Genomic DNA, 24276 nt, shown 5'->3' with positions numbered 1-24276 from the left:
TGAATAATTCAGTTTCTTTTTCTATAAATAAATCTATCCGAACGAATTTATTCATCAAAACGAAAAACATCTTACGGGCAACGTATGTATATGTTATATATTTACAGAAATAAGTATTATGTAAGCTGCAAAAAAAAAAAATGTTAGTCTAATTTATTCATTGACATATTATTTTGTAGATTTGTACTCTCAATATCAACTATTGTAATGTGAACACACATTCAACTTGAGTGTTGTGGTCACTTTCAGATATGGGACCACTGACCCAAAAATGTTGGCTTTGGTTCAACATTTGCTTAAAGGTGTGAAAGATACACCCATTTGAAAACGCAGCACCTTCACAAAATCACTATCTTCAGAATTAAAACATGTATATAATTTTGGAGTACATCACCAAGTGACCTATGATCATGATCATTTCAGAAGGAACTTAGACCTTATCCAATGGGAGGTTTTAAGAGAGGTTTTCATTGTTTTGAAGGAAAAAACAATTCGGAGAAAAAAAAAAGGTAAGAGAGCTTTTTATTTAGTATATTCAAATTTGTAATAAGAGACCATACGTGTCACGTTTTTGTAGAGGTGGGCATTTAACTCGAACCGAACCAACCCAAACCAAATCTAATCCTATACTCCAAATATTCAGTTATGTTTCTTTTTAACCCAAATGGTTCGACTCAATTCGGTTTAAAACTGAACCGAACCAATAATCCAATGTGTTTCTTAAATTAATTAATAATATTATTAAAATTATAAATATGTGATCTTATCTATTACCACTTGCATTTGGTTTCTATATTACTTTATTTTAACTTTTTTAATAAAATTAACTAAATATAAATATATATTTAACTATATTAAATATTAGGTATTAATTTTAATTTTCTATCTTTTCTAATTTATTTGATTAATTAACTATTATAAACCTATTATCAATTTTATTTTGTTACATTAATTGATTTTTAAACCAAATTAAAACCAAACCAAACTAAAACCAAACCAAACATAATCGAACCAACTGTAAACCAACCCGAACACAAACCAAACCAAACTACTTCGGTTGAGTTTGGCTAGAGTTTTACCAAAACCAAATAAACCGAACCGAACCAAACCCGAACTTAAACCGAAATGCCCATCCCTACGTTTTTGTTGGCCAAACAGATTAATAGAAGGGGAAAAATAAATTATATGGACGATCGAATTTTTCTTTCTTTTCCTCTCTGTCACTCTCTCTTTCTCTCTTGATCGAAGTCCTGAATCGACAACGGAAAGAGATGGAATCGAAGGATATGGAATCAGAGGAATTGGGGTCGGAGGAGATGCATAGCGGAGGAGATTGAATCGATTGTATGGGAGGCAATTTGGATTTGGAGTCGATTCAATCGGAAGAGATTGAATCAATTGAAATCGGAGGGTAAGTTTCTCAGTAAAATAGTATGAAATTGCGATTAGGTAAACGGATTAGGGTTCTTTGATTTTTGATCGCAAATTAGAGTTCTTTGATGTTTGTTGGAAAATTAGGGTTATTGCTTGCATGTGTTCCGATATGATGCTTATTTTTGGTAGAATATTTCTTTTTATTGTTCGATAAAGAGGAAGCAGAAAAGATTTGGGTCTGTTTGTGTTCTTCCAATTTAAAAGTGATGCCCATGATTGATAAGTGATGCTTTAAACGGATGTGGGTCTGTTTGTGTTGTTTACACATGATTGTAAAATTTAAAAGCATATTATTCTTGTTCGATTTAGCTTGTAGTGTGTCTTCTCTCCTTGGGTATGATTGATAAGTTTGACTTTATTTTGGCCATGAATGATTCATTGTACTTTTTGAAATTGGGCATGATTGTGATCTACGTCTCTATTTTCTTTTGAGGTTAGATGGACTAACTTGGATTGATGGATTGATGAGTATAGAATCTGCTACCTGTTCGGCTATGAAGGAAGGTAATTTATCATCCTCTTCTTTCTTCATTTATTTGGTGTTAGTTTAGGTAAGATTCGAGTCAGCCATTGATGTTATTGCTTTTGTTTGTTGGTTGTGATAAATACGGTTAGTACTTGATTAGGGAGGTCTACATCAGACTTATTGTTTGATGCTTTGTGTTAGTTGGTTATGAAGATGTTTAATATGTGGTTGTTGTAGTTTAGGTAAACACTTAAATTTCAAAATAGAAACCAACTAGTTTAAAAATTAAATTAAACCTAAACCTTATAAATAAAAAGACTTCCTCTTCATAGTAAAAACACAAAACACACTACATTAACCCTTTAGCAATCTCTTCATTCTCCTTTTATCACACACAAACAAAGTAGGATATGGATTCAGACGACTCCATGAATCCAAATCGTCAATCAAAATTATGTTCATTTAAGGCCTTCATCATATCTTGATTACATCCAATTTCTGCAAAAGTTTTCCGGCTAAAAAAGCCAGTCTCCCTAGTAGCATTGGTTTTATTCCTTTGCTCTCTCCAGTTGCCATATCTCTTGCATATACAACATAATGCCTATCACCCCACCCCGAGAGAGAAGGATGATTATATAACATGATCGGAGGATCATCATCTATGTGGCCCACCTGCAGCCTTCAGAACACCAAAGTTTCATACGGCTCATTTAGTGTGATCACTCCACAGACACAAAGCTCTTTCAGCTGCGGAACATCAGATGGGAATGGAACAGCTCCCAGTAATATAAACTATAGAAACAAGATTAAGAGAGACAAGTATTAGCATAATCAAATCCAGATAACATACTTTAAACAAGAGACCAAACAAAACAATCGGAAATGATCCCAACATAAACCAGCTAAAAAATCAATACAAGTTATACCTCATCGACACGATCCCACCAGCGAAACACAGTCTCGAGCTTATTCCTAACAACGTTGTAAACCAGAGTAGGATAGAACAAGGCACGGGCACTAATACCAACCAGTGCCCTCTTTGTGGTCAACACAATTACGTTTTCTCTGCTAACCAATATCGCCTTATCTCCGTTATCATCAACCGATCTCTCATCCACCCTCGTCTCATTCCTTTTCGTCAGTTCTTCAATATATCTAATTCCTCAAGTCAAAGATCTATAGATCAAACACACAAATTTATTCTCCTCCCAAACCGATAAAAAACCCTAAATTGACCAAATCTTATATATATATATATATATATATATACACAAGAGACGATTTATTCACAAAAATAATTCATACAAATTGAAACATGAAATTACCATCAGATGGAGATTGGTTAACCATCGACTTTGGTGGAGAAGACTCTCAATTTCTCACCGATTGATCAGAATATCTTATTTGTTGGTTTGATTTCTCAATCAACACCTCTGACTGAATATTGTTTGATCAGTAATTTGATTGGAGATTGGTTAATCAACAAGATCAAAGAAGAGAATTTTGCGAGTGAAGCCAAAAAATCCCTCTGTTTTCGAGAGTATGGCGAAGAGATAGGAGAGAAGAAAGAGAAAGAAAGAAAAGAAAAATATATTTTTTTTCTATAAAAAAATTAGACCAATCAGAGACAAACACCTATCCAACAAGAGTTAGTGTTAAAACTTGCTAAATAAGAGGTAATTCTTATTTCTTTTATTATTTGATTTATTTTTAGTCCTAATTAAAATAAGAGACTTGCTAAATACCCTGCTAAATACACCAATAGACTTGCTTTAAGAATTAGATTTGGGTGAATTTTTTTTCATAAACCCTCTCTTTCAAAAAGGTTAACTACAGTTTTAGACATATACTTGTATATTTGTTACATATTTGACCTAAAGTTTTAAGTATTATCAATTTCATCCCTGAATTAAAATCATATTTTTATTTTTATTTTCATTTTTTCATATGAACAGTACATCCAAAATATATAAATAAGAAAACATAATAAGATACAATACTATATTTTACATTTGTATTTTACAAAGATACAAAAGTATCATCCCCAAACTCTTTAGTAAATTTCATTTAATTTACCCCCAAAAGATTACATCTATAAACAGAGCAAACAAAAGCCAACAATTATATTACATTTTTTACACAGGATATGAATTTTGAAGATCAGATCAATCTTCTCAGGGGAAGGGCCAGCTTTGCAATTGAAGTGGCTGCTTAACTAGCCTTCTCTGTTGCCGTCTCCACCGTAGTTGTTCTGTGTCGATGATCCGACTAGATCGCGAGCAATCATGATCTTGATTCGACCCCTCCTCGGAGGAGGTGTGATCGAGGTTGCTGCTGATCTGACTAGATCACGAACGATCATGGTCTTGACTCTACCTCTCTTTGGAGGAACGGTTCGTTCCTCCCTTCCTGAACGATAGGGAGATGGAAACTCCATGACCGTAACTCGTAATAGTATCAAAGATCTGTGTGAGGGAAAAAAATGAAGTAGAAAACAAATTAAAAGAGTGAAGCAGAGAAGCCAATTTGGATATGATTTAACATAAGAGCGAGGCTTTAATTAAATAGGCCCACAAGTCACACAGACCAGTTCTTCTCAAGACCAATTCTTTCATTTGGGTTGATTTGGTAAATTGAAGATAAATTACGTAATTAATTTCGTTAACATGTCTGATCTAGAAAGATAATGAAGGTTTTATTATGAGAATGGAGACATGTGTGAACGCGCTACTACGTACACTCGTTCGTTGTCGCTGACTAGATGGTTCTAAAGTAGAAAATAAGGAATCTTGTTTTGGACCCTATTTTTAGTAGATAAGATTTTTAACTCACAATAAACATTGATAAATAGAAACATAAAACATGCAATTATATAAATTATTCACCTTTGCAGTATGAAAAAAAAAAAAAGGAGCAAATACTTATCTGATACTATATAACCTTGATGCTCAAACGCTAGAGTTAACAGGAGCAAATAAGATATCAATCTTGAATAAATGGTAGAGAAAACTGAAACAAAAACATGTCTTAGGTTGTAACATCTTTAGGGTCTTGTCTCTTAGAGCAAGTTTATCGGGGGGTTTATGATAGAGTTCTTAGTGTTTTGGGTAAAAAAGATAAATCAGAAATGGAAAAAATTCTAAGATCTCCCCTTATATAAGAGACGAAATCTTGGTTTAAGAGGCGATACGTGTCGCTATTCTATTGGTTGAAAGAATAAAACAAAATAGAAAAAAAAAATTCCTCGATTTATTTCTTTTTCGTCTCTCTCTCTTTCTCTCGTTTGCGATTGAATCGACGAAACAAACGAAGAATTTGGAATTGAAGCTTGAAGGTTATGAAGTTGGAGTCGATTAAATCGGTCAAGAGATTGAATCAAAAAGGTAAGTTTCTTAGTAGAATTGTTTGAATCGGAAATTGTTTTATGATTAGGATTTTTTTATTTTGGATCGTAATTGAGTGTTATTTGAAGTTTGTTGGAAAATTAGGGTTTTTGTTGTGCATGTGTTCCAAATTGATCATTTGATTTGATATTGTTAGTGAAATACAACATCTGTTTTTTTATTCCCTCTTTCTCTGTTTTGAAACTGGAATTGAATCTGATATCAATCTGTGTTTTTGTGGGCGGGTTTAATGATGATGATGTCGTCGCTTGGTGGTGGTGGAGTTGGTGGTGGCGGCGGAGGGAGATTTATGAATTATTCTTCATCTCTTTTGGTTCCTCCTTCTGCTCCTCACTCTCTTAATTACTCTGGTGGTCTCCAATCTCAGTCTTCTGTCTTCGTTGAGCAAGATAAGTAATTAAATCTCAGTTTCTATATATATATATATATATATATAGTTGTGTTGATGCTATCTGATTGATTTATCATCCTCAGGCAACATGCTCTTTCTTCAGGAAGCCGTGACCTGTCTATCTCAACCAAATCATCAGTGGCAGCTCTTTTGGGAAGTCAGCTTGGCGTCTTTGATCGAGTTAGGTATCGATTATTTTCCGGTGGTGATGCATCCTTTGAACTCTGAGATCATCTACTTGTGGAGCAGGAGCAATATGCTGATCTTGTTTAACTTGAGGACACATGCGTTTAGGCTTTAGGAGGAAACTGCAGACAATAACAACAAGTGTATGGGTGGTTACATCTTGAGTTTTAACAGCAATACCAGTTTATGGTCCTAACCATCTCCTCTTTTCCCAGTATGTTCTCCCTCGTTGGATGCAACGTCTCCCTCGTCCCCAGCCTAATTAGTGTCTTCTCTTAATACTCTACTCTAATGATCTTCTTTTGTCAGTAACTCTTTTAAACTCTTTGCTTGTAAAGAAGAGGAAACATGTAGTTGTTGGTTTTATTGGGCTTATTATGTTATCAAGTTTGCATATTCTCATTTGTATAAGTTAGAGAAAACAAAAAACGAGAGTAGTCAAAAAACATAAACGGCTGCCCATACATCTCTCCACCAAAATTTACTTATTTCTTTCTTCACAACAATAGTCAAGAAATCCCAAATATTGCTAAACCATTGTCAATTCGTGGTTTTCTATAAACATTGTCAATGTTGTTGTAACGTTTTCTCACCATTTTGTGTAATATATGTGCTCCATGTTAGTTGCCTATGTTTCTCATTTACAAATCTTTAACAAAACAGATGATGAACCTCTGTTTTCAAAGTTTTCAGAAACAGAAAATATAATTCTATTTTTGTATGTTTGTAAATTAATTAAAATGCAATATTTTTTAATTTTATAAAATCTTAAATGTTTACACATTTATTCCACTTCTATTCTATTTAAAATTTTAAAATTTTCAAAAACAATATTTTCAAAAATAAGAGACCTAAAATAAGAATCTACCAATAAAAGGGAAAATTTTATCTAAGAGATCATGAGTTCTTATATTCCAAACAGTACACAATTAATTCATAAAAAAATTAAGAACTCCCCTTATATGAACCCCCAAATAAACTTGCTCTTATCATCTTGGAAATATCTAAATGTGAAACACCAAGAACAGATAAGGAAATAGCCAAAGTTCAGAACGCCTCCAAGAACCAAAACCCAGTACACGTTGTCCATTCTCCCGTAGTTAATGTCGTCTGGTAACCATGCGGTGGTCCTCTGTATCAAGTCAATTAGAGCTGTACTTAAGTAGAATGAGATTCCAAATGCCACCGAGGTTACGGAGGTTGCTGTGTTCCTCAGAGACTCAGGGAACTCTCCGTAGAATACTGCAACGTTCGCCATATAATGGAAGGCATCGCCAATTCCAACTATCACTAGAGGAGGGAATAGCCATAAAACTAACATGGAGTGCTCATTTTCAACTGCTTTCAGCCTTTTTGCTTCAACAATGGCGGAGATTGACATGCTCAAGATATTGAAAACTTGACCTATACCTACTTGTTGAAGCGGTGTCAGCTTCTTATGGGTGATCCTCTGGTACATGGGATAGATAGTCCAGTTGTTGAGCACAAGAAAGACGCATGAAGAGATGAGTACTATGACTTGTAGAGATCCAGCCGGGACTTTGAATTTAGAGCCAAGTTCTCGGTCCGTTACCAGAGCTTGGAGGACCGTCATACTTGCTTGAACACCAATGGAAGTTCCAACGAATAGCTGCCATGATAGAGCAGAGTAACTGTGTGAAAGCTGAGAAATGACTTTAATGAAATAATGTGTCATTGTTCTTTCAACCAAAAAAAAATGTGTCATTGGTCTTTGGTTTATCCATGAAAATCAGTCTCGAACAGCTAGTGAATATTAAAAAGACTTGACCAGATCATTCGTTGTCACATGCGTCAATCTTCAACGATTTCATCCACTAGTTATATATAAACATACATAAAAACACGTTCTAAGAAATCATGTTGTCAATTCACATAATCTACAATAGAATCTTGAGACTGAATGAGGAAAGAAAAGAACTTTATGATTTCTCCATTGCATACATATCCACACAAACCTTATTGTTCTTTGATACTAAACTTCATGAATTTTATAATTTCTTCATGCATTTTGACTGCACAAGTATACCATCGAAGCATTCTCTTCTGGCTTCTGATTGAACCTAGCCACCTAGGTTTAAACCTCAACCACTATAATGTAAACTATAAAATACGAATATCTAAATTAATTTCAAAGTAACGGTGAATTAGTTAAATTAAAACGTATATGCAAGATTCAGTATAATTAAAATCTAGTGCATACCAATACTATATTTTAGAAGTTCCATGTACAGAAAAGAAAACACAGTTGTAAAATGGTGAATGGAAGCACAAACGACAAACAATAATGAGTTTGCAGAACATTTTGTGGCCTCCTTAATTAGGTTGTAACATCTTTAAGATCTTGTTTCTGATCATCATTATTGAGGTTTCTGTATTTGTAAACCCAAGAGCAGACAAGAAAATAACCAAAATTCAAGGCTCCTCCTATAACTAAGACCCAGTAAACATTATCAACTCTTCCATGGTTAATGTCATCTGGTAACCACGCGGTGGTTCTTTGGATCACATCAATAAGAGCTGTGCTCAAATAAAAAGAGATTCCAATCACCACCGAAGTCAATGAAGTCGCGGTGTTCTTCAAAGACTCAGGGAATTCTCCGTAGAATACTGCAACGTTCGCTGGAAAATGAAAAGCCTCGCCTATTCCAACTAGCACGAGAGCAGGAACCAGCCATAGCACTGACATAGGATGGCCATTATCATCAACTGTTTTCAGCCTCTTTGCTTCCACAAGAGCTGATACCGCCATGCTTAGGATGGTGAAAACATGGCCTATACCAACTTGTTGAAGCGGTGTCAGCGGCTTACGGATTAGCTTCTTGTACACGGGATAGATAGTCCAGTTGTTGAGCATGATAAAGACACATCCAGATAAGAATACTACGACTTGTAAAGACCCAGCAGAGACTTTAAAGTGGGGGCTAAGTTCACGGTCCATGACCAAAGCTTGGAGGACCGTCATGCTTATTTGCACCCCTACGGGAGTGGCGAGGAACATTTCTGCTGCCCAGAGAGGGAGAAGTCGGAGAACGGTTTTGAAATCCTCTTCTTCTTGAACAGAACATAACCTCCATTTGTTACTAACTGAGTCTTCATCGGTCTTCAATGCTCCACGGTTCAAGAACCTGCACATGTAAAGTTCTTTTTAGTTCTTGTTTAACTTTCAAGAATCGTACAAGGTTTGGTTTTCACCTGAAGCTGTCGGATGGGATTGAAGCAGAAGTCTTGGACTCTTTATCAAGATCAGAGTGATGATAGTCTTCTTCTTTGGATGTAATCACAGCCTTTCTTTTCAATGTAGCAGCGACTAAAACTCGGATCAGACTTGTATAGGGACTTCCCAAGGTTTTGTCACTCTTGTAGAATCTTTTCCCAGCGATGAAAACGATGGAACTGATCAAATTAGCAGCGGCACAGAGACCGAACCCAAATTTCCAGCTAGCATTGTCTTGTGTATATACAATTGCTGCTGTGCCAGTAATAGCTCCGGTATATAGTGCGACGAAAAACCAGTTGAAGAAGCTTCCTTGTTCTTTAGGTTTCTTATATTGGTTTGCACCTGCGGATGCCAAGGTGAACCGCGTCCCAGCTGAACCAATAATCACTAGAGCTAAGGCTGCATACAAGATCCCGAGTTGTGGTTTTGATGGCGATTGGCATAGGGTTGAGCCTGTTTCACACGGTCTAGGTCTCAAGTAGTCTAAAGATGAGATCAAGGTCAAGAGAGAGATTCCCTGGAAACATGTTTCAAAACTTGTAAGCTTTTGTATTTCAGAAAATAGAACAGAACTAGTGAGCGTTATAGACTTACAATCAGAGAAATGAAAGTGGAAGCAGCGATAATAGGAACGTTCCCGAAAAAGGAATCGGCTAAGATGGCTGCAACAACAGGCAACATGTTGACAACTCCACTGACAACATTTGAAATCTATGCAGCAGCGATGTTCTTGATGTTGAATTCGTTAATCAAGAAGACGATCAAGTTCATTATCCATCCAAAAGAAGTGATGGACATACCTAATAGTGTAACTGCCCCACATAGAAACCTCACAATCATCAACATATGTCTATGTTTTGGTTCCAAAAACATTAAAAAAAAAATATTCAAAAAAAAAAAACACAACCGAGTATGAACGGTAAAGTGATCCAGCCACCACGCTTTCCATTTGGATCGCTAGAGCGATGAGTTTCTGTCTCACCAGAGTTTGAATCAGCCATGGCAGAGAACAAGAAAGCAGGAGGTACACGTTGACTTGTGTTTGTGTGTTGTTATAATGCAGTTAGATAAAAGCCTTAAACTATATAGATAACCAAATCTATATACCAATTATTATGTTGGTGCAATGATTTTGTAACGATCTTGCTTTGTAATGAAAAGTCGTAATCAGATTCTGACAGTCCATCTACTGTTATTGTTTGCAAAATGACAAGTTGGTGACTGTAATAAACAACTATAAAAGTATTTGACCGAATCTTAAACAGTAGTATCCTTTAATCTTTCAAAAATATAAATAGGAAAGATAGTTTGAATAATCATTATAAAAAAATTAATATACTCACGATCGTTAGTGACTTGTGTACGATATATAAATTAACAAAAAAAAAACTCATGTATCAGCAAATATAAAAAAAATCTGACCACGTTATCTCACATACTAAACTCTGTTTTCATTCCAAGATATTTGGTTCTCTGAAAGAGACTGATGAATCCTTCTGAAGCCTAATCTTGAGGTCAAATATATCACAAGACCATGCTACCAACGCCGTCGTATACTGTTTTCATCTATTAGTTGTCTAGGTCGTTTGGGATTTGTTTTCTTTGGTTTACTACAACCCCAGGCAATAGTTAAAACGGACAGATTCAAGATTTGGACCATTTCAAGATTTGTGCGTGTCATCCTTACGCATGGCCACCTAATCTTCTCTGTATCGTTCCAATTTTATCGGATGTCTGCGAAGGGACAAACCTTGTATGTTGATTTATATAATTTGATTACAAGTAAGTTAATGCAACTGATGTAGGATTCATGAGAAAAGGAGCGTCGATCATAGATGATTAATACTAATTATCTTGCTGAGCTAGGATATATAGTCATGCACTACATACTAATTTGTGTTATCTCTAGTTGTTATTATTGGAACCCTATGTTGTAATTCAAAAGCTGTAGCAACTTTGTTTTTTTGGGTGTAAAGGTCGTAGTAACTGTTGGTGTGGGATTTGGCAACCTCGATATACCGACCTGAACCAAAAGCAAACCGACAATCTAAACTGGAGGTTCAAGAGAGGCCTGTGAATGGAGGCCTGACGAGGTTGACAAGCCCAGTAAGGTTGAACGGCCAACTTCCGCAGATCGCCTCTTCGAGATCGACTTGACATCAGAAGAAGAAACTTTCCTAAATCTCAATCTAAAGTATGACAAAGTAGATTTATTTTATCATATAAATAATAGAGGGGTATCCCCCTCCTTGTAAAGCATCCAACAATTAATACTAAAACCCTAATTTCTTTTTGTTCTTGAGAAACCCTAGCTTGTTTCCTAAAAGAACTTAATTTCCTTTCAATTCATAGCTTTGATCGAGTTTCTTGAGAGAGTTCCTAAGTGAATTTGCTTCTCCCTTTAAATAAATTCATTATGAGAAACCTAGTTTCTACGGTAACTTAATTAGAACTTTGATAAGAATAAGCTGATTACTTTGTTCCATCAGTTTGAAAGTATCATTTGCTGAATGAATGTAATCTCATGTGTGAAGTAGGAAATGCAAAAACACACTTCACTTGGTAAAAATTGCAAACAACAGAAACAAAGAGCATGTAAGATATTTGATTCAAGATATGTAGACATTTATTGTAGAGAAAACTGAAACAGAACATTTTTGTGTTCTTAGGTTGTAACATCTTTTGGATCTTGTTCATGATTTTCATTTTTCAGGTTTCTGTATTTGTAAAACCAAGCGCAGACAAGGAAATAACCAAAATTCAAGACTCCTACAATGACTAATACCCAGTAAACTTTATCAACTCTTCCGTGGTTAATGTCATCTGGTAACCACTTGGTGGTTCTCTGGATAAGATCAATGAGAGTTATGCTGATATAGAAAGAGATTCCAATCACCGTCGAGGTCAATGAAGTCGCGGTGTTCCTTAAAGACTCAGGGAATTCTCCATAGAAGAATTTAATATTAGCTGGAAACTGGAAGGCTTCGCCTACGTACTCCTACTATAACGAAGGGAGGAAACAGCCATAACACTGACATGAGATGCTCAGTTTCAATTGTTTTCAGCCTCTTTGCTTCCACAACCGCAGAGTCTGCCATGCTCAAGATGGTGAGAACCTGACCTATGCCTACGTTTTGAAGCGGTGTTAGCGGCTTATCGGTTAGTTTCTGGTACATTGGATAGACAAGCCAGTTTGTTCATCATGATAAAGTGATCAAAGGTCAATTAAAACCCATTGTGTACTCCACCACGATCTAGTGGTATCGCTGTAACACTTCAAGATCAAATCCACAAAGACCAAACAATTGCACTATGAAAATATGAAGATCGAATATAGCTAAGACAGAAAAGGAAGTTTGTGTTTCAAGTAATAATTAAAAACGGAAAGTAAATAAGTTGTTTCTAAATCAAAAAGTAAATATTGGGCGCAAGGAATCTATGGGGATATAATTCTCGGACTAAGGTGGAAGATGGGGTTGCATTAGACACCGTTCTAGAACTCAAATCACGATTGTAAAGCTAACCTACTGTCGCAGCGATAGTTATCTATGCAAGGAATTGATTAAATTCCAAACCGTCGTTTGTATCTAGCAATCCTAGCAAGCAATAATTTCAAGTTTGATTTTTGTTCACAAGGTGCCTTAACTTCAGCTTTCGTTGGCTAAGGATCACTTTGCTCACCTATGTTCTTTTCAAGCAATTCAACAACACTTTTGATGCCTAGATGAATTAAACCCACAATCATAAACTAGGTAGCTAATCTAGTTTAAGCATTAAGCACAACTATAGATGAAAAACACAAAAGATCAATCCCAAATCTAACAACCTAAGTTTAGAGAATCATAAAACCCCTTTTTGAAACCTGAAACCCAACAGTAGAACTACTCAGACATGGAAATCAAAGAACATCAGATCAATGATGAAGAAAACATGTTTGAGTTGCAAAGAGAAATAAAAAAATAGGGTTTAGAAATCTTCTCCAAAGTGTCAAGAAGGATTAGAGATCTTCTCCCTTATCTCTCAATACAGAGTAGTCTCAGAAAATAAATCTTATGTCTTTGGAGGTCGAGCCTCTAACTTAAATATCAAAATAAAACCCTAAAAGTCGGTTTAAAAAGAAAAAGGAAAACTTGAGTCGGGTACGGGACTGGTCGATCCTAGATGCTTTTTCTGTGTTTGCTCCATCTGCTTGCTAGTCTGATCAATCTTCACCAAATTGGCTCCAGATGCTTGTTTTCATCCCCAAAACACTCAGTTTCCTTCAAAAGCAACCTAGAACTTGTACAAACTCATAAAACACTAAAAAGACTCTAAAAGCACGCTTGGACCTAATAAAAGACTCAAAAGAAATGTAAAAACTAAGGTTAAAATCCTATAAAATGCATACACATTATAAAGACGCATGAAGACTGGCTTTTTTAGCCGGAAAACTTTTGCAGAAATTGGATGTAATCAAGATATGATGAAGGCCTTAAATGAACATAATTTTGATTGACGATTTGGATTCATGGAGTCGTCTGAATCCATATCCTACTTTGTTTGTGTGTGATAAAAGGAGAATGAAGAGATTGCTAAAGGGTTAATGTAGTGTGTTTTGTGTTTTTACTATGAAGAGGAAGTCTTTTTATTTATAAGGTTTAGGTTTAATTTAATTTTTAAACTAGTTGGTTTCTATTTTGAAATTTAAGTGTTTACCTAAACTACAACAACCACATATTAAACATCTTCATAACCAACTAACACAAAGCATCAAACAATAAGTCTGATGTAGACCTCCCTAATCAAGTACTAACCGTATTTATCACAACCAACAAACAAAAGCAATAACATCAATGGCTGACTCGAATCTTACCTAAACTAACACCAAATAAATGAAGAAAGAAGAGGATGATAAATTACCTTCCTTCATAGCCGAACAGGTAGCAGATTCTATACTCATCAATCCATCAATCCAAGTTAGTCCATCTAACCTCAAAAGAAAATAGAGACGTAGATCACAATCATGCCCAATTTCAAAAAGTACAATGAATCATTCATGGCCAAAATAAAGTCAAACTTATCAATCATACCCAAGGAGAGAAGACACACTACAAGCTAAATCGAACAAGAATAATATGCTTTTAAATTTTACAATCATGTGTAAACAACACAAACAGACCCACATCCGTTTAAAGCATCACTTATCAATCATGGGCATCACTTTTAAATTGGAAGAACACAAACAGACCCAAATCTTTTCTGCTTCCTCTTTATCGAACAATAAAAAGAAATATTCTACCAAAAATAAGCATCATATCGGAACACATGCAAGCAATAACCCTAATTTTCCAACAAACATCAAAGAACCCTAATTTGCGATCAAAAATCAAAGAACCCTAATCCGTTTACCTAATCGCAATTTCATACTATTTTACTGAGAAACTTACCCTCCGATTCCAATTGATTCAATCTCTTCCGATTGAATCGACTCCAAATCCAAATCGCCTCCCATACAATCTCTGTGGGTTTTCAATCTCCTCCGATTGGCCTCCGCCGATTCAATCTCCTCCGCTATGCATCTCCTCCGACCCCAATTCCTCTGATTCCATATCTTTCGATTCCATCTCGTTCCGTTGTCGATTCAGGACTTCGATCAAGAGAGAAAGCGAGAGTGACAAAGAGGAAAAGAAAGAAAAATTCGATCGTCCATAAAATTTATTTTTCCCCTTCTATTAATCTGTTTGGCCAACAAAAACGTAGGGATGGGCATTTCGGTTTAAGTTCGGGTTTGGTTCGGTTCGGTTTATTTGGTTAAAACTCTAGCCAAACTCAACCGAAGTAGTTTGGTTTGGTTTGTGTTCGGGTTGGTTTACAGTTGGTTCGATTATGTTTGGTTTGGTTTCAGTTTGGTTTGGTTTCAGTTTGGTTTGGTTTTAATTTGGTTTAAAAATCAATTAATGTAACAAAATAAAATTGATAATAGGTTTATAATAGTTAATTAATCAAATAAATTAGAAAAGATAGAAAATTAAAATTAATACCTAATATTTAATATAGTTAAATATATATTTATATTTAGTTAATTTTATCAAAAAAGTTAAAATAAAGTAATATAGAAACCAAATGCAAGTGGTAATAGATAAGATCACATATTTATAATTTTAATAATATTATTAATTAATTTAAGAAACACATTGGATTATTGGTTCGGTTCAGTTTTAAACCGAATTGAGTCGAACCATTTGGGTTAAAAAGAAACATAACTGAATATTTGGAGTATAGGATTAGATTTGGTTTGGGTTGGTTCGGTTCGAGTTAAATGCCCACCTCTACAAAAACGTGACACGTATGGTCTCTTATTACAAATTTGAATATACTAAATAAAAAGCTCTCTTACCTTTTTTTTTTTCTCCGAATTGTTTTTTCCTTCAAAACAATGAAAACCTCTCTTAAAACCTCCCATTGGATAAGGTCTAAGTTCCTTCTGAAATGATCATGATCATAGGTCACTTGGTGATGTACTCCAAAATTATATACATGTTTTAATTCTGAAGATAGTGATTTTGTGAAGGTGCTGCGTTTTCAAATGGGTGTATCTTTCACACCTTTAAGCAAATGTTGAACCAAAGCCAACATTTTGGGTCAGTGGTCCCATATCTGAAAGTGACCACAACACTCAAGTTGAATGTGTGTTCACATTACAATAGTTGATATTGAGAGTACAAATCTACAAAATAATATGTCAATGAATAAATTAGACTAACATTTTTTTTTTTTGCAGCTTACATAATACTTATTTCTGTAAATATATAACATATACATACGTTGCCCGTAAGATGTTTTTCGTTTTGATGAATAAATTCGTTCGGATAGATTTATTTATAGAAAAAGAAACTGAATTATTCAAACCAAACGGCATTATAAAAGTTAAGTAATGTTCTCTTAATTAATACCACTTAAACTCTACTGCAAGTTACTTTTTAAAAATCATATCTCACATCAGTTTAATTGTCTACAAAAATTATTCGTTACGAATCTGTAGTAACTAAATTATAGTATCAGATAAACTCTGTTTATTGTTGCTGTGTATGTATCTTACGAGAATATATATTTATATTATCAAATATGCTTCTCCCACACGTTCGCTTATAATAACCAAAAATATTCCCTGACCACAAAAAATGTTGCTTGGCGACCAAGGGAAAACCAAACTAAAACTCTTTCTCTTCTGTCTCTATAAATAACACTTTCTCACTTTCAGATAACCTCACTTCCTCTAGTCTCTCACTCTCTCTTTCCCAATTCTCACTTTTGACATATATTTATTTAAAATAATGGAGTTATTGTCTCCCAACAACAGCTCTAGGGGAACTAAGCAATGGCTTCCTCCGAGAAGAGGACAGGTCAAGACTATGATCGTGCGCAAACTCCTCGAATCTATGGCTTCGATCGTTTCACTTTGGAAGAGACAGCAAGATTGTAAATAATTATGGAACCTAGCTTCTTTTTTTTGGATAGTTTTTAATGTTACTTATGTACATAGTACTTTGTAAGACGCAATTATTGTAATTTGAGATCGTCATTTATGTAAAAAGTTTTGGTTGGCCTGTAAAATATTTGTTGTAATAATATACATGTGGAGAGTTACGAATACTGTCTCATGTCTGCTTATGAATCTCAATATGGTCTAGACATATTGGCTTTAATTATTGTAAAATAGTTAACTAAAAATTGTTTACATGTATTAAAGATTAAATTCTACAACCCACGGTCTTATGAACAGTAAGTCAACGACAACGATTGTAGTAGCGCGTTTACGAAAGTGACCACATACATTCAGACGTATCTCTCCATTGCCACATCTATTAACCAATAATAAAACCTTTCATTGCCACCTAGATCACACATGTTAATATGTTAATTATAACAAAATTAACCCTACGTAGCTTGCTCTGCAAGTTAAAAGAATTGGCCATGAAAAGAACTGGTCTGTGACTCTAGCCTCTAGGAGTCATGTGGGCCTATTTAACAAGCCTCAGTCTCTCTAGTTTCATCGCGTTGGAATTGGCTTCTTCTCTGCTTCACTCTTTTGATATCTTTTCTTTTTGCACACTTATTTATATATCTTAGATACTATTACGACAATGGAGCTTCTATTTTCTTGCAGCTTTAGAAGAGAGGAACAAACCGTTCCTCCAAAAAGAGGCCAAATCAAGATTATGATCGCTCGCGATCTAATCGGTTCAACGTCCTCCACCACACCGCTTCCAAAGAGAGGCCAAATCAAGATCATGATTGCTTGCGATCTGGTCGGATCATGGACACAGAGCAGCAACAACAACAACAACAACAACAAGAAGAGAGGATACTAACTAGTAACTAAGCCGCCACTTGAACTGTAGTGTCTGATCTTTATGTCAGATTAATCTTCCATAAAATTTCTTATCGTCAGATCTTCAAAATTAATTTGAGAATCTTGTATACAATGTAATGTGATTGTTAGCTTCCGGTTCTTTTGAATATATGTTGTTACTATATACATAAACCTTTTAGGAGTAAATAAATGAGAAATTTAATTTACTGTGTTGTATAAAGTTTTGGGGGGGTGAATGTAAATACACTTTTGTATATTTGTAAAATACAGATGTTTATTAAAAAAAGTTTAACCTGTTTTGATATTATTTAATTTTAATTTGGATATGTAAAATATATGATTTTGATGAATGTCAAACAAATCTGATGCAAAATGAGGGGTGAAATTGAATATAATAAGAATTTGAAATCGAATGTAGTAATAAATATAAGTATATGGCTTAAAATGTTATTATTAACCTATTTAAATGAGAGGGTCTCCCAAATGTTTTATTACTATTCGCCGCCGACTTTTTAGATTCGGTAAAAAAAAAATGAATCATCTCCGAATCTTAGCTAGAAACTCGCTGCGGCGGCGGGATTTTAATCTCCGATCACAGTCTCGTTCCTTCTCTAACATCATCTCACCGGAATCAAATCGGTGAGTTCTCCTCTCTCCTCTCCCGCTGCTGCGTTATTCCATCATTGCCTCTCTTCTCCTGATTCTTACCCCCAACAAAAAAAATAAAAAACACAGCTCGTCGTTTGGCATTGCGTTCGATATCGATGGAGTTATTCTTCTCGGTTCCTCTCCCGTCGGTGGCTCTCCTGGTGCTCTCCGACGACTCTACGATGATTCCGGTTTACACTCTCTCTCTTGCGTGATTGATTTATAAGAGTTGCTATTGCTTAGTTCTATTTTGCAATTAAGCTTTTGGAACTGTGAGAGATTTTTGTGTAGAGTTGTATCTGCCTTTGATGAGTTTTGAGGGTTTCTTTTGCAGGTGCTTTGAGGATACCTTTCTTATTCTTGACTAATGGTGAGAGCCTTTAACTATAAAGTGACATAGCTAACATTACCTCTTTCTTGGATTTTTTTTTTTTTTTTCTCATATACAAGTTTTCATTGGTTATGGCAGGAGGTGGCTTGCCTGAATCTAAACGGGCCTCTGAGATGAGTCATTTGTTAGGTGTTAATGTTTCTCCATTTCAGGTTGAAACCTTGTCACATCACTTCATTTCTATTATCTTTCTGTAGGTGTTACAGTAATAAGGCAAGCTAGTTTGAGTAAATTGTAACGCTTTTGATGTAAATTTCGTCGACATGTTCATGTTGCAGATGTTACAAGGACATTCACCTTTTCGGAAGCTAGTGAACAGGTAAAGTTACATGTAGATTAAACCGTATTGCAACATTTGGCCTTACATTTTAGCCTCAAGTATTTTTAAAGAGATTAATCAGTTACAGCATGAATAATCAACTTGTACATAGGGCATATGACTTTGCAAACCAATAAGCCTTGGATTTTGTCACTTTTATTCCTTGGTTTTGTCAGAAAGCTGTTTAATGACTGCTTGGACCAGGTTTGGAAATGAGCTCGTTGTTGCAGCTGGAAAAGGGGAACCTGCCGAGGTGATGTCTAATTATGGTTTCAAGTAAGCTCCAGGGATCGTTCTTGAGTTTTCTGATTTTCGTTTGTTTGTGCTTTACTATTCAGATGATTATATATGTGCATGTGTTTTCAGAAACGTCGTTTCAATGGACGAGTATGCCTCTTACTTTGACAACATTGATCCCTTGGAGCCATATAAGAAATCGATGGTCGGGCAGGATGGTCACAAGGAGCTTAGATCAAGAGAAAATGTTCTATCCCAAAGAGTTCAGGCAGCATTTATAGTTAGTGATCCAGTCGATTGGAGCCGAGACATCCAGGTTTCTCATTCCCCTTTGTGGTTCAGATTACATTATTTTTTTCTTCTGATTCCTGCTTCACACATCTCATACGTGTTATTTTCATTCTTTTGGATGAAAAAAAATATATCATAAGCACACATCGTAATAAATATGGCAAAGTAGAGGTTTGTATTTTCATATCACTGGCTTCACGGTTATGTGGAACAAAAGATATAAAACACATTGTAGATGGTTCGTGGCGGTATATGAACATAGTTTGTGTTGGGGCATGCAGACAGACGTTAGAAGTTTTGGTGCTCACAGTTATAAAATACTGACTAATGCTTTTGGTCAGGTTCTTTGTGACATTTTACGAACTGGAGGGCTTCCTGGGAAAGATTTTGGGCCTCAACCTCATTTGTACTTTGCCAGTGACGATTTAGACTACCAGGTTCTCGTGAATCTGTTCTTGTGTCTCCATTCTTTTGAAATACTACTATATGGGATACTAATACATTGTGAAACAAAGGCAGACTGCGTTTCCTACTGAACGTCTTGGCATGGGAGCTTTTAGAATCGCATTGGAATCAATCTTCAACAGGTAATACCCAAAATTAAGCACACACCTTCCTTATGAAACTGAACATCTTTCAGGAAACACGAGACTAGCCTGCAAAGGCATAATAAATGTGATATTTTTCTTCATTTGTCCAATTCAGTTTTGCATGATTGAGATTGGATATATTATACATACTTGCAGAATCCATGATAACCCTCTGGAGTACACATCTTTTGGCAAACCAAATCCATTTGTGTTCAAGAATGCAGAAGATGTTCTGAAAGAGATAGCTACTTCCCCTCATTCTTCAACCGAAGGAAGTCACCACTTCAGAACACTATATATGATCGGGGACAACCCTAAAATCGACATCAGAGGCGCACGGCAGGTTTTGTGCTCTTTCTCTCAAGACTAGAGTTGGTCATCTCGCCATAAAACATTCCTCTAATCTTTACCTTAAACCATTAGTAATCTGGTTAACGTAACTCTTGTGTGACAGGCCGGGAGTCCTTGGTTCTCAATCTTAACAAGAACAGGAGTTTTCAAAGGGAAAGATAATCATGCTGAGTTTCCTGCTGATCTGGTAAGTAACATCATCACTTAACCTTTAGAAGAAGGTTATTATTATTTCCGCGAGTTAATGTTCATGTGAAACTGTTTAACTTCTTCAGGTAGTTGACACCGTCGAGGAAGCAGTTGATTTCATTTTGACAAGAGAGTCCAAGAAGCAAAGCTTACTTTGATGAGTTAAGGTCACTCTCATTTTTTCTGGCCAGTCCCAAGTATTTATTGACGATTAAAGATTTTATTCAATTTTTAACATATTGGCCAAAGTAGTGAACATTATTGAATCGAGAAGTCATTATTTTGCACAATGGTTTCTCGACTGTTTAAGATTTTATTCAACTTTTTAACATATTGTGGTCTTCACGATAGTGAGTGATTACGTTACTAAATCGAAAAGTCATTATTTTCGTATTGGAAAAATACCTTATCTGGACGTTTAATACCTCGTCTTTTTTCGTTGAAAGAAAAATACCTTATTTAATTATCATTGGCTTAAAAATATTTAATCTTTATATTGTTGCGGGATTCTAACCCGTGGTTTAACAGTCTTTAACGGACCATCAAACATGTGTTAAAATCAAATCTATGTGATATATACAATACATTTACCTTATTTATGTGATATGTTGTCGTAGTGTAGTGGTTAGAAGTGGGTTGGTTTTGTCTCCTAACCACGCTTCGAACCCCCTCCTCCCCCAAAACTTTTTTTTTTTCACCTTCTTCACTAATCGCAACCTTAACCTCCATTGGTGTGGCCGCCTAAAACCGAAACTTTCAAATCCATTCAAAACAGAAGAGATAGTTGAGCGAGTATTGATAGAAAGACTTTTAAGAATCCAAACAGTCAAACACTCTTCTTCAACAATTCTTTTGAGTTTTGACTAATCGTGTGAAGAAGAAACCAATGATAAAAAAAAAAAAAAAGTTTTGGGGAAGGAGGGAGGTTCGAAGCGTGGTTAGGAGATAAAACCAACCCACTTCTAACCACTACACTACGGCAACATATCACATAACTAAGGTAAATGTATTGTATATATCACATAGATTTGATTTTAACACATGTTTGATGATCTGTAACGTCCGTTAAAGTCTGTTAAACAGCGGGTTAGAATCTGACAACAATATAAAGATTAAATATTTTTAAGCCAATGATAATTAAATGAGGTATTTTTCTTCCAACAAAAAAAGACGAGGTATTAAACGTCCAAATAAAAAATAGATGAGGTATTTTTCGGCTTTTTAGTTGGTAACTAAGGCCCTGATCAGTGTATCTCTTCACTGATTTTACAATATTTCTTTTCAAATGATGAACCTTTTCTGACCATATCTTGCATATAATTTGGTTGAATCTTACATAGAACTGCACTTGTGATTACAGAAAACATTATTATTAAAGAAAATATACATTATTCTTTTTATACCATTTAAATACTTTCTGTTAGCTTGGATTTAACTGCATCAACACAAATAACCCAAAGAGGCTGATCGACTCCTCAAACCTTCTGAAAAGGCTCAACAAGAGATGGAATTAACCATCCTTGTCCAAGGATGCCAAGGGAAGATGGGTCGTGCTGGTCGAGAAAGATGTGGAGTTTGGCTGATTTCGTCCACCGATCATTAGGGCTGCTCAAATCTAATGGATTTTCCGCGTAATGAGCATAATTCTTACTAGAGAAGATAGATTGATCCCCAAAAAAACAAAGAGAGAAGATAACGTAACGTTCATGTTTGTCCCAACAAAATATAATACAAACACAACTTCCACAGGCCACAGCCACAAGAGAGTTGGTTAAAACGAAGAAACTTAAAACACGTTTGCACCAAAAATAACTAATTGGATCTCTATCTAATATTTTGTCTTCTCCTCCTCAATCAACAAAATATCATGTGATTGCCTATTGATTTTTCTACCTAGGCCCTGATTGGGGAATACTTTAAAGACTTTAAAAGCATTTAAAAGTTGTAAAAACATTTTATTTGCCAATCAGACTTTTATGGCTTTATTATTTTTTTAAGTTTCAACAGCCACTTCAAAGCAATTAAAAATCAATTACCAAAAACAAAAGAAAACAGAATTTTCAAACAAAATCACATATTTTGTTGACATACATTTAAAAAAAAATTAATTTATCATTAATAAATTTTATTTTTGTTACTAAATTGTTATGAATTATATGTTGACATTTATATTTATTATTAATAAAAATTAAAATAAAATAACAATTACAGCTTTAAAAGTTGTTGGTAAACAATCAGATTTTAACAGTAAAAGTTTTTACAGTCAAAACATCTACAGCCAAATTCTCTACAGCTAAAATTTTAAAGTTAAAGTCTCTACAGCCACAAGTAACAGCCGTTACCAATCAGGGCCGTAATGAACATAAATCTTACTAGAGAAGATATATTGATCCCAAGGAAAAAAAAACAGAAAAAAGAAAGAGAGACAGAAGATAACGTTCATTTTGGTCCCAACAAAATATTCAAATTGAAACCCACCCATAACTTCTACAGCCACAAGAGAGAGTTGGTTAAAACGAAGAAACTTAAAACACGTTGGTACCAAAAATAACAAACTCGATCTCAGTCTCATCTTTTGTCTTCTCCTCTTCAATCAACAAAATATCATGTGATTGCATGGTGGTTAAGCCAGTTTGTTGAAGACTATAGAACATGTGATAATGGTCTCAAACGACGACGTTTGTGGGAGAAAATTGTAGAAGAACTAGTATTTAAACAAGTCTTGTTTCATTATCATTTCATCAATACAAGCTTAATTACAATTGTTAGTGTTTTCTCTACTTACATTTTGTAACCAAACACAAGTCATCAATTGTAAGATGGAAGGCAAATTTGCAGCTATGCTCATGACTGTGCTCATGATGAGTCTGCTCATGGTGCAAATTCAAGTTGAAGCAAAGATCTGCTGCCCGTCCCAGAATGCTAGAACTGCCTATACTGTCTGCGATTATACCCCAAAAATCCCCCAGTTCGTTTGCTTATATTCCACTGGTTGCACAAAAGTTCCTGATAATGGTCGATGCCCTTCAGGCTCTATTTATAAGCGTCTCGAAAACTCAGGTAAATTGATTTATTTTTTGTTTTCTAGTGTTTTGCTAGTTATTTGTTACATAGATGGATTCCAATTTTGATGCAAGTTGCATGGATTTTTATTTGTGACTCAAGGTGATGCTGTCAACGAATACTGCAAGCTAGGGTGTGCTTCCTCTGTGTGCAGTACCATGACTACTCTCAGGAACTCTGGTAAATAGACTCCCCAAGATTATTATTATTTTTGTTGTTAGATAAAATGCTTAATTAATAATTTATTCTGATCTTTGTTTTGGTGACTAGATGCTAGTGAAATTGTGGATGCAGCCGTTGAAAAATGTACCAAGGCATGTTCTATTCTCTGCACCAAGGGCTTTGTGAAGCCTGCATTTGAAACTGCCTAAACTAGAGGATATCCACTAAGCAAAGATACCACATCCATGTGTTCAAATTGTTGTTTTCCGTGTTTTCAATAATTGTCACTCTATATGACAAAAAAAGCTAGACTCTTGTGTTAGCTAATACTATTTCTGGTTAGTTTATGCTTTACAATATTCAGATTGTCTATGTATTGTTGGTTGTGTCGTAGAAGGTTGTGTATCCTTTCTACTTGTTCTTGTTTAAATAAAAAAACTATTGTGTCCTTCTTCTCTTACAAGTTACAAACAGCTCCTCATATATGACGACAGCAACATATGCATGACTTAGCTAACACTATCAAAGATGAACAAAATCTCAAATTCTGCATAAGAAAAGCA

General features: G+C 35.1%; 4 protein-coding genes, 1 non-coding gene and 2 pseudogenes across 8 annotated transcripts in view; 2 read left to right on the top strand and 5 right to left on the bottom strand.

The window, feature by feature from the left end:
* Positions 1–3805: 3805 nt before the first annotated feature.
* Positions 3806–4461, bottom strand: LOC109131597 (uncharacterized). The gene has a single exon (XM_019242754.2). It carries the CDS (start codon positions 4335–4337, stop codon positions 4116–4118), a length of 222 nt encoding a protein of 73 aa, XP_019098299.1. The 5' UTR covers positions 4338–4461; the 3' UTR covers positions 3806–4115.
* A 2293-nt stretch (positions 4462–6754) lies between these two features.
* LOC104773833 (protein NRT1/ PTR FAMILY 2.1 pseudogene) lies at positions 6755–7580 on the bottom strand (annotated as a pseudogene). The gene has a single exon (XR_015596796.1). The product of XR_015596796.1 is annotated as a protein NRT1/ PTR FAMILY 2.1 pseudogene (transcript).
* Positions 7581–8081: 501 nt separating this feature from the next.
* On the bottom strand, positions 8082–10180 carry LOC104773831 (protein NRT1/ PTR FAMILY 2.5-like). Its single transcript, XM_087510261.1, has 4 exons — positions 10027–10180; positions 9714–9931; positions 9095–9636; positions 8082–9027 (listed from the first exon to the last, which is right to left on the bottom strand). Exons 2-4 carry the CDS (start codon positions 9798–9800, stop codon positions 8220–8222), a joined length of 1437 nt encoding a protein of 478 aa, XP_087366387.1. The 5' UTR covers positions 9801–9931; positions 10027–10180; the 3' UTR covers positions 8082–8219.
* A 584-nt stretch (positions 10181–10764) lies between these two features.
* LOC147945890 (U6 spliceosomal RNA) lies at positions 10765–10869 on the bottom strand. Its single transcript, XR_015597827.1, has one exon. It is a non-coding gene; the product is annotated as a U6 spliceosomal RNA (small nuclear RNA).
* Positions 10870–11784: 915 nt separating this feature from the next.
* The window catches only part of LOC109132487 (protein NRT1/ PTR FAMILY 2.3-like), a 36287-nt pseudogene continuing 23795 nt past the window's right edge, over positions 11785–24276 (bottom strand). Inside the window, exon 5 of the transcript XR_015596794.1 lies at positions 11785–12246. The product of XR_015596794.1 is annotated as a protein NRT1/ PTR FAMILY 2.3-like (transcript). The remainder of the gene's footprint in view (positions 12247–24276) is intronic.
* On the top strand, positions 17957–20890 carry LOC147945889 (mitochondrial hydrolase YKR070W-like). 2 transcript variants are annotated; one of them, XR_015596795.1, is made up of 12 exons: positions 17957–18111; positions 18208–18311; positions 18455–18490; positions 18590–18663; positions 18790–18830; positions 19035–19106; positions 19197–19383; positions 19700–19795; positions 19874–19945; positions 20105–20291; positions 20403–20486; positions 20575–20890. XR_015596795.1 is itself a non-coding variant. In XM_087510259.1 (12 exons), the coding sequence occupies exons 1-12, from the start codon at positions 18005–18007 to the stop codon at positions 20644–20646; spliced, it is 1128 nt and encodes a 375-aa protein (XP_087366385.1). In that variant the 5' UTR covers positions 17957–18004; the 3' UTR covers positions 20647–20890. The 2 variants fall into 2 exon arrangements, 1 of the variants encoding a protein (XP_087366385.1); XM_087510259.1 differs by having other exon boundaries at positions 19878–19945.
* LOC147945888 (thionin-2.2-like) lies at positions 22940–24161 on the top strand. Its single transcript, XM_087510260.1, has 3 exons — positions 22940–23548; positions 23654–23731; positions 23822–24161. Exons 1-3 carry the CDS (start codon positions 23308–23310, stop codon positions 23920–23922), a joined length of 420 nt encoding a protein of 139 aa, XP_087366386.1. The 5' UTR covers positions 22940–23307; the 3' UTR covers positions 23923–24161.

Source organism: Camelina sativa, chromosome 4, assembly GCF_030686135.1.
Source record: "Camelina sativa cultivar CO46 ecotype springtype chromosome 4, ASM3068613v1".
In the NCBI taxonomy this organism is placed as follows: domain Eukaryota; kingdom Viridiplantae; phylum Streptophyta; class Magnoliopsida; order Brassicales; family Brassicaceae; genus Camelina; species Camelina sativa.
Note: the sequence above shows the minus strand (reverse complement) of the source record. Positions and strands in the feature narration are given on the sequence as shown.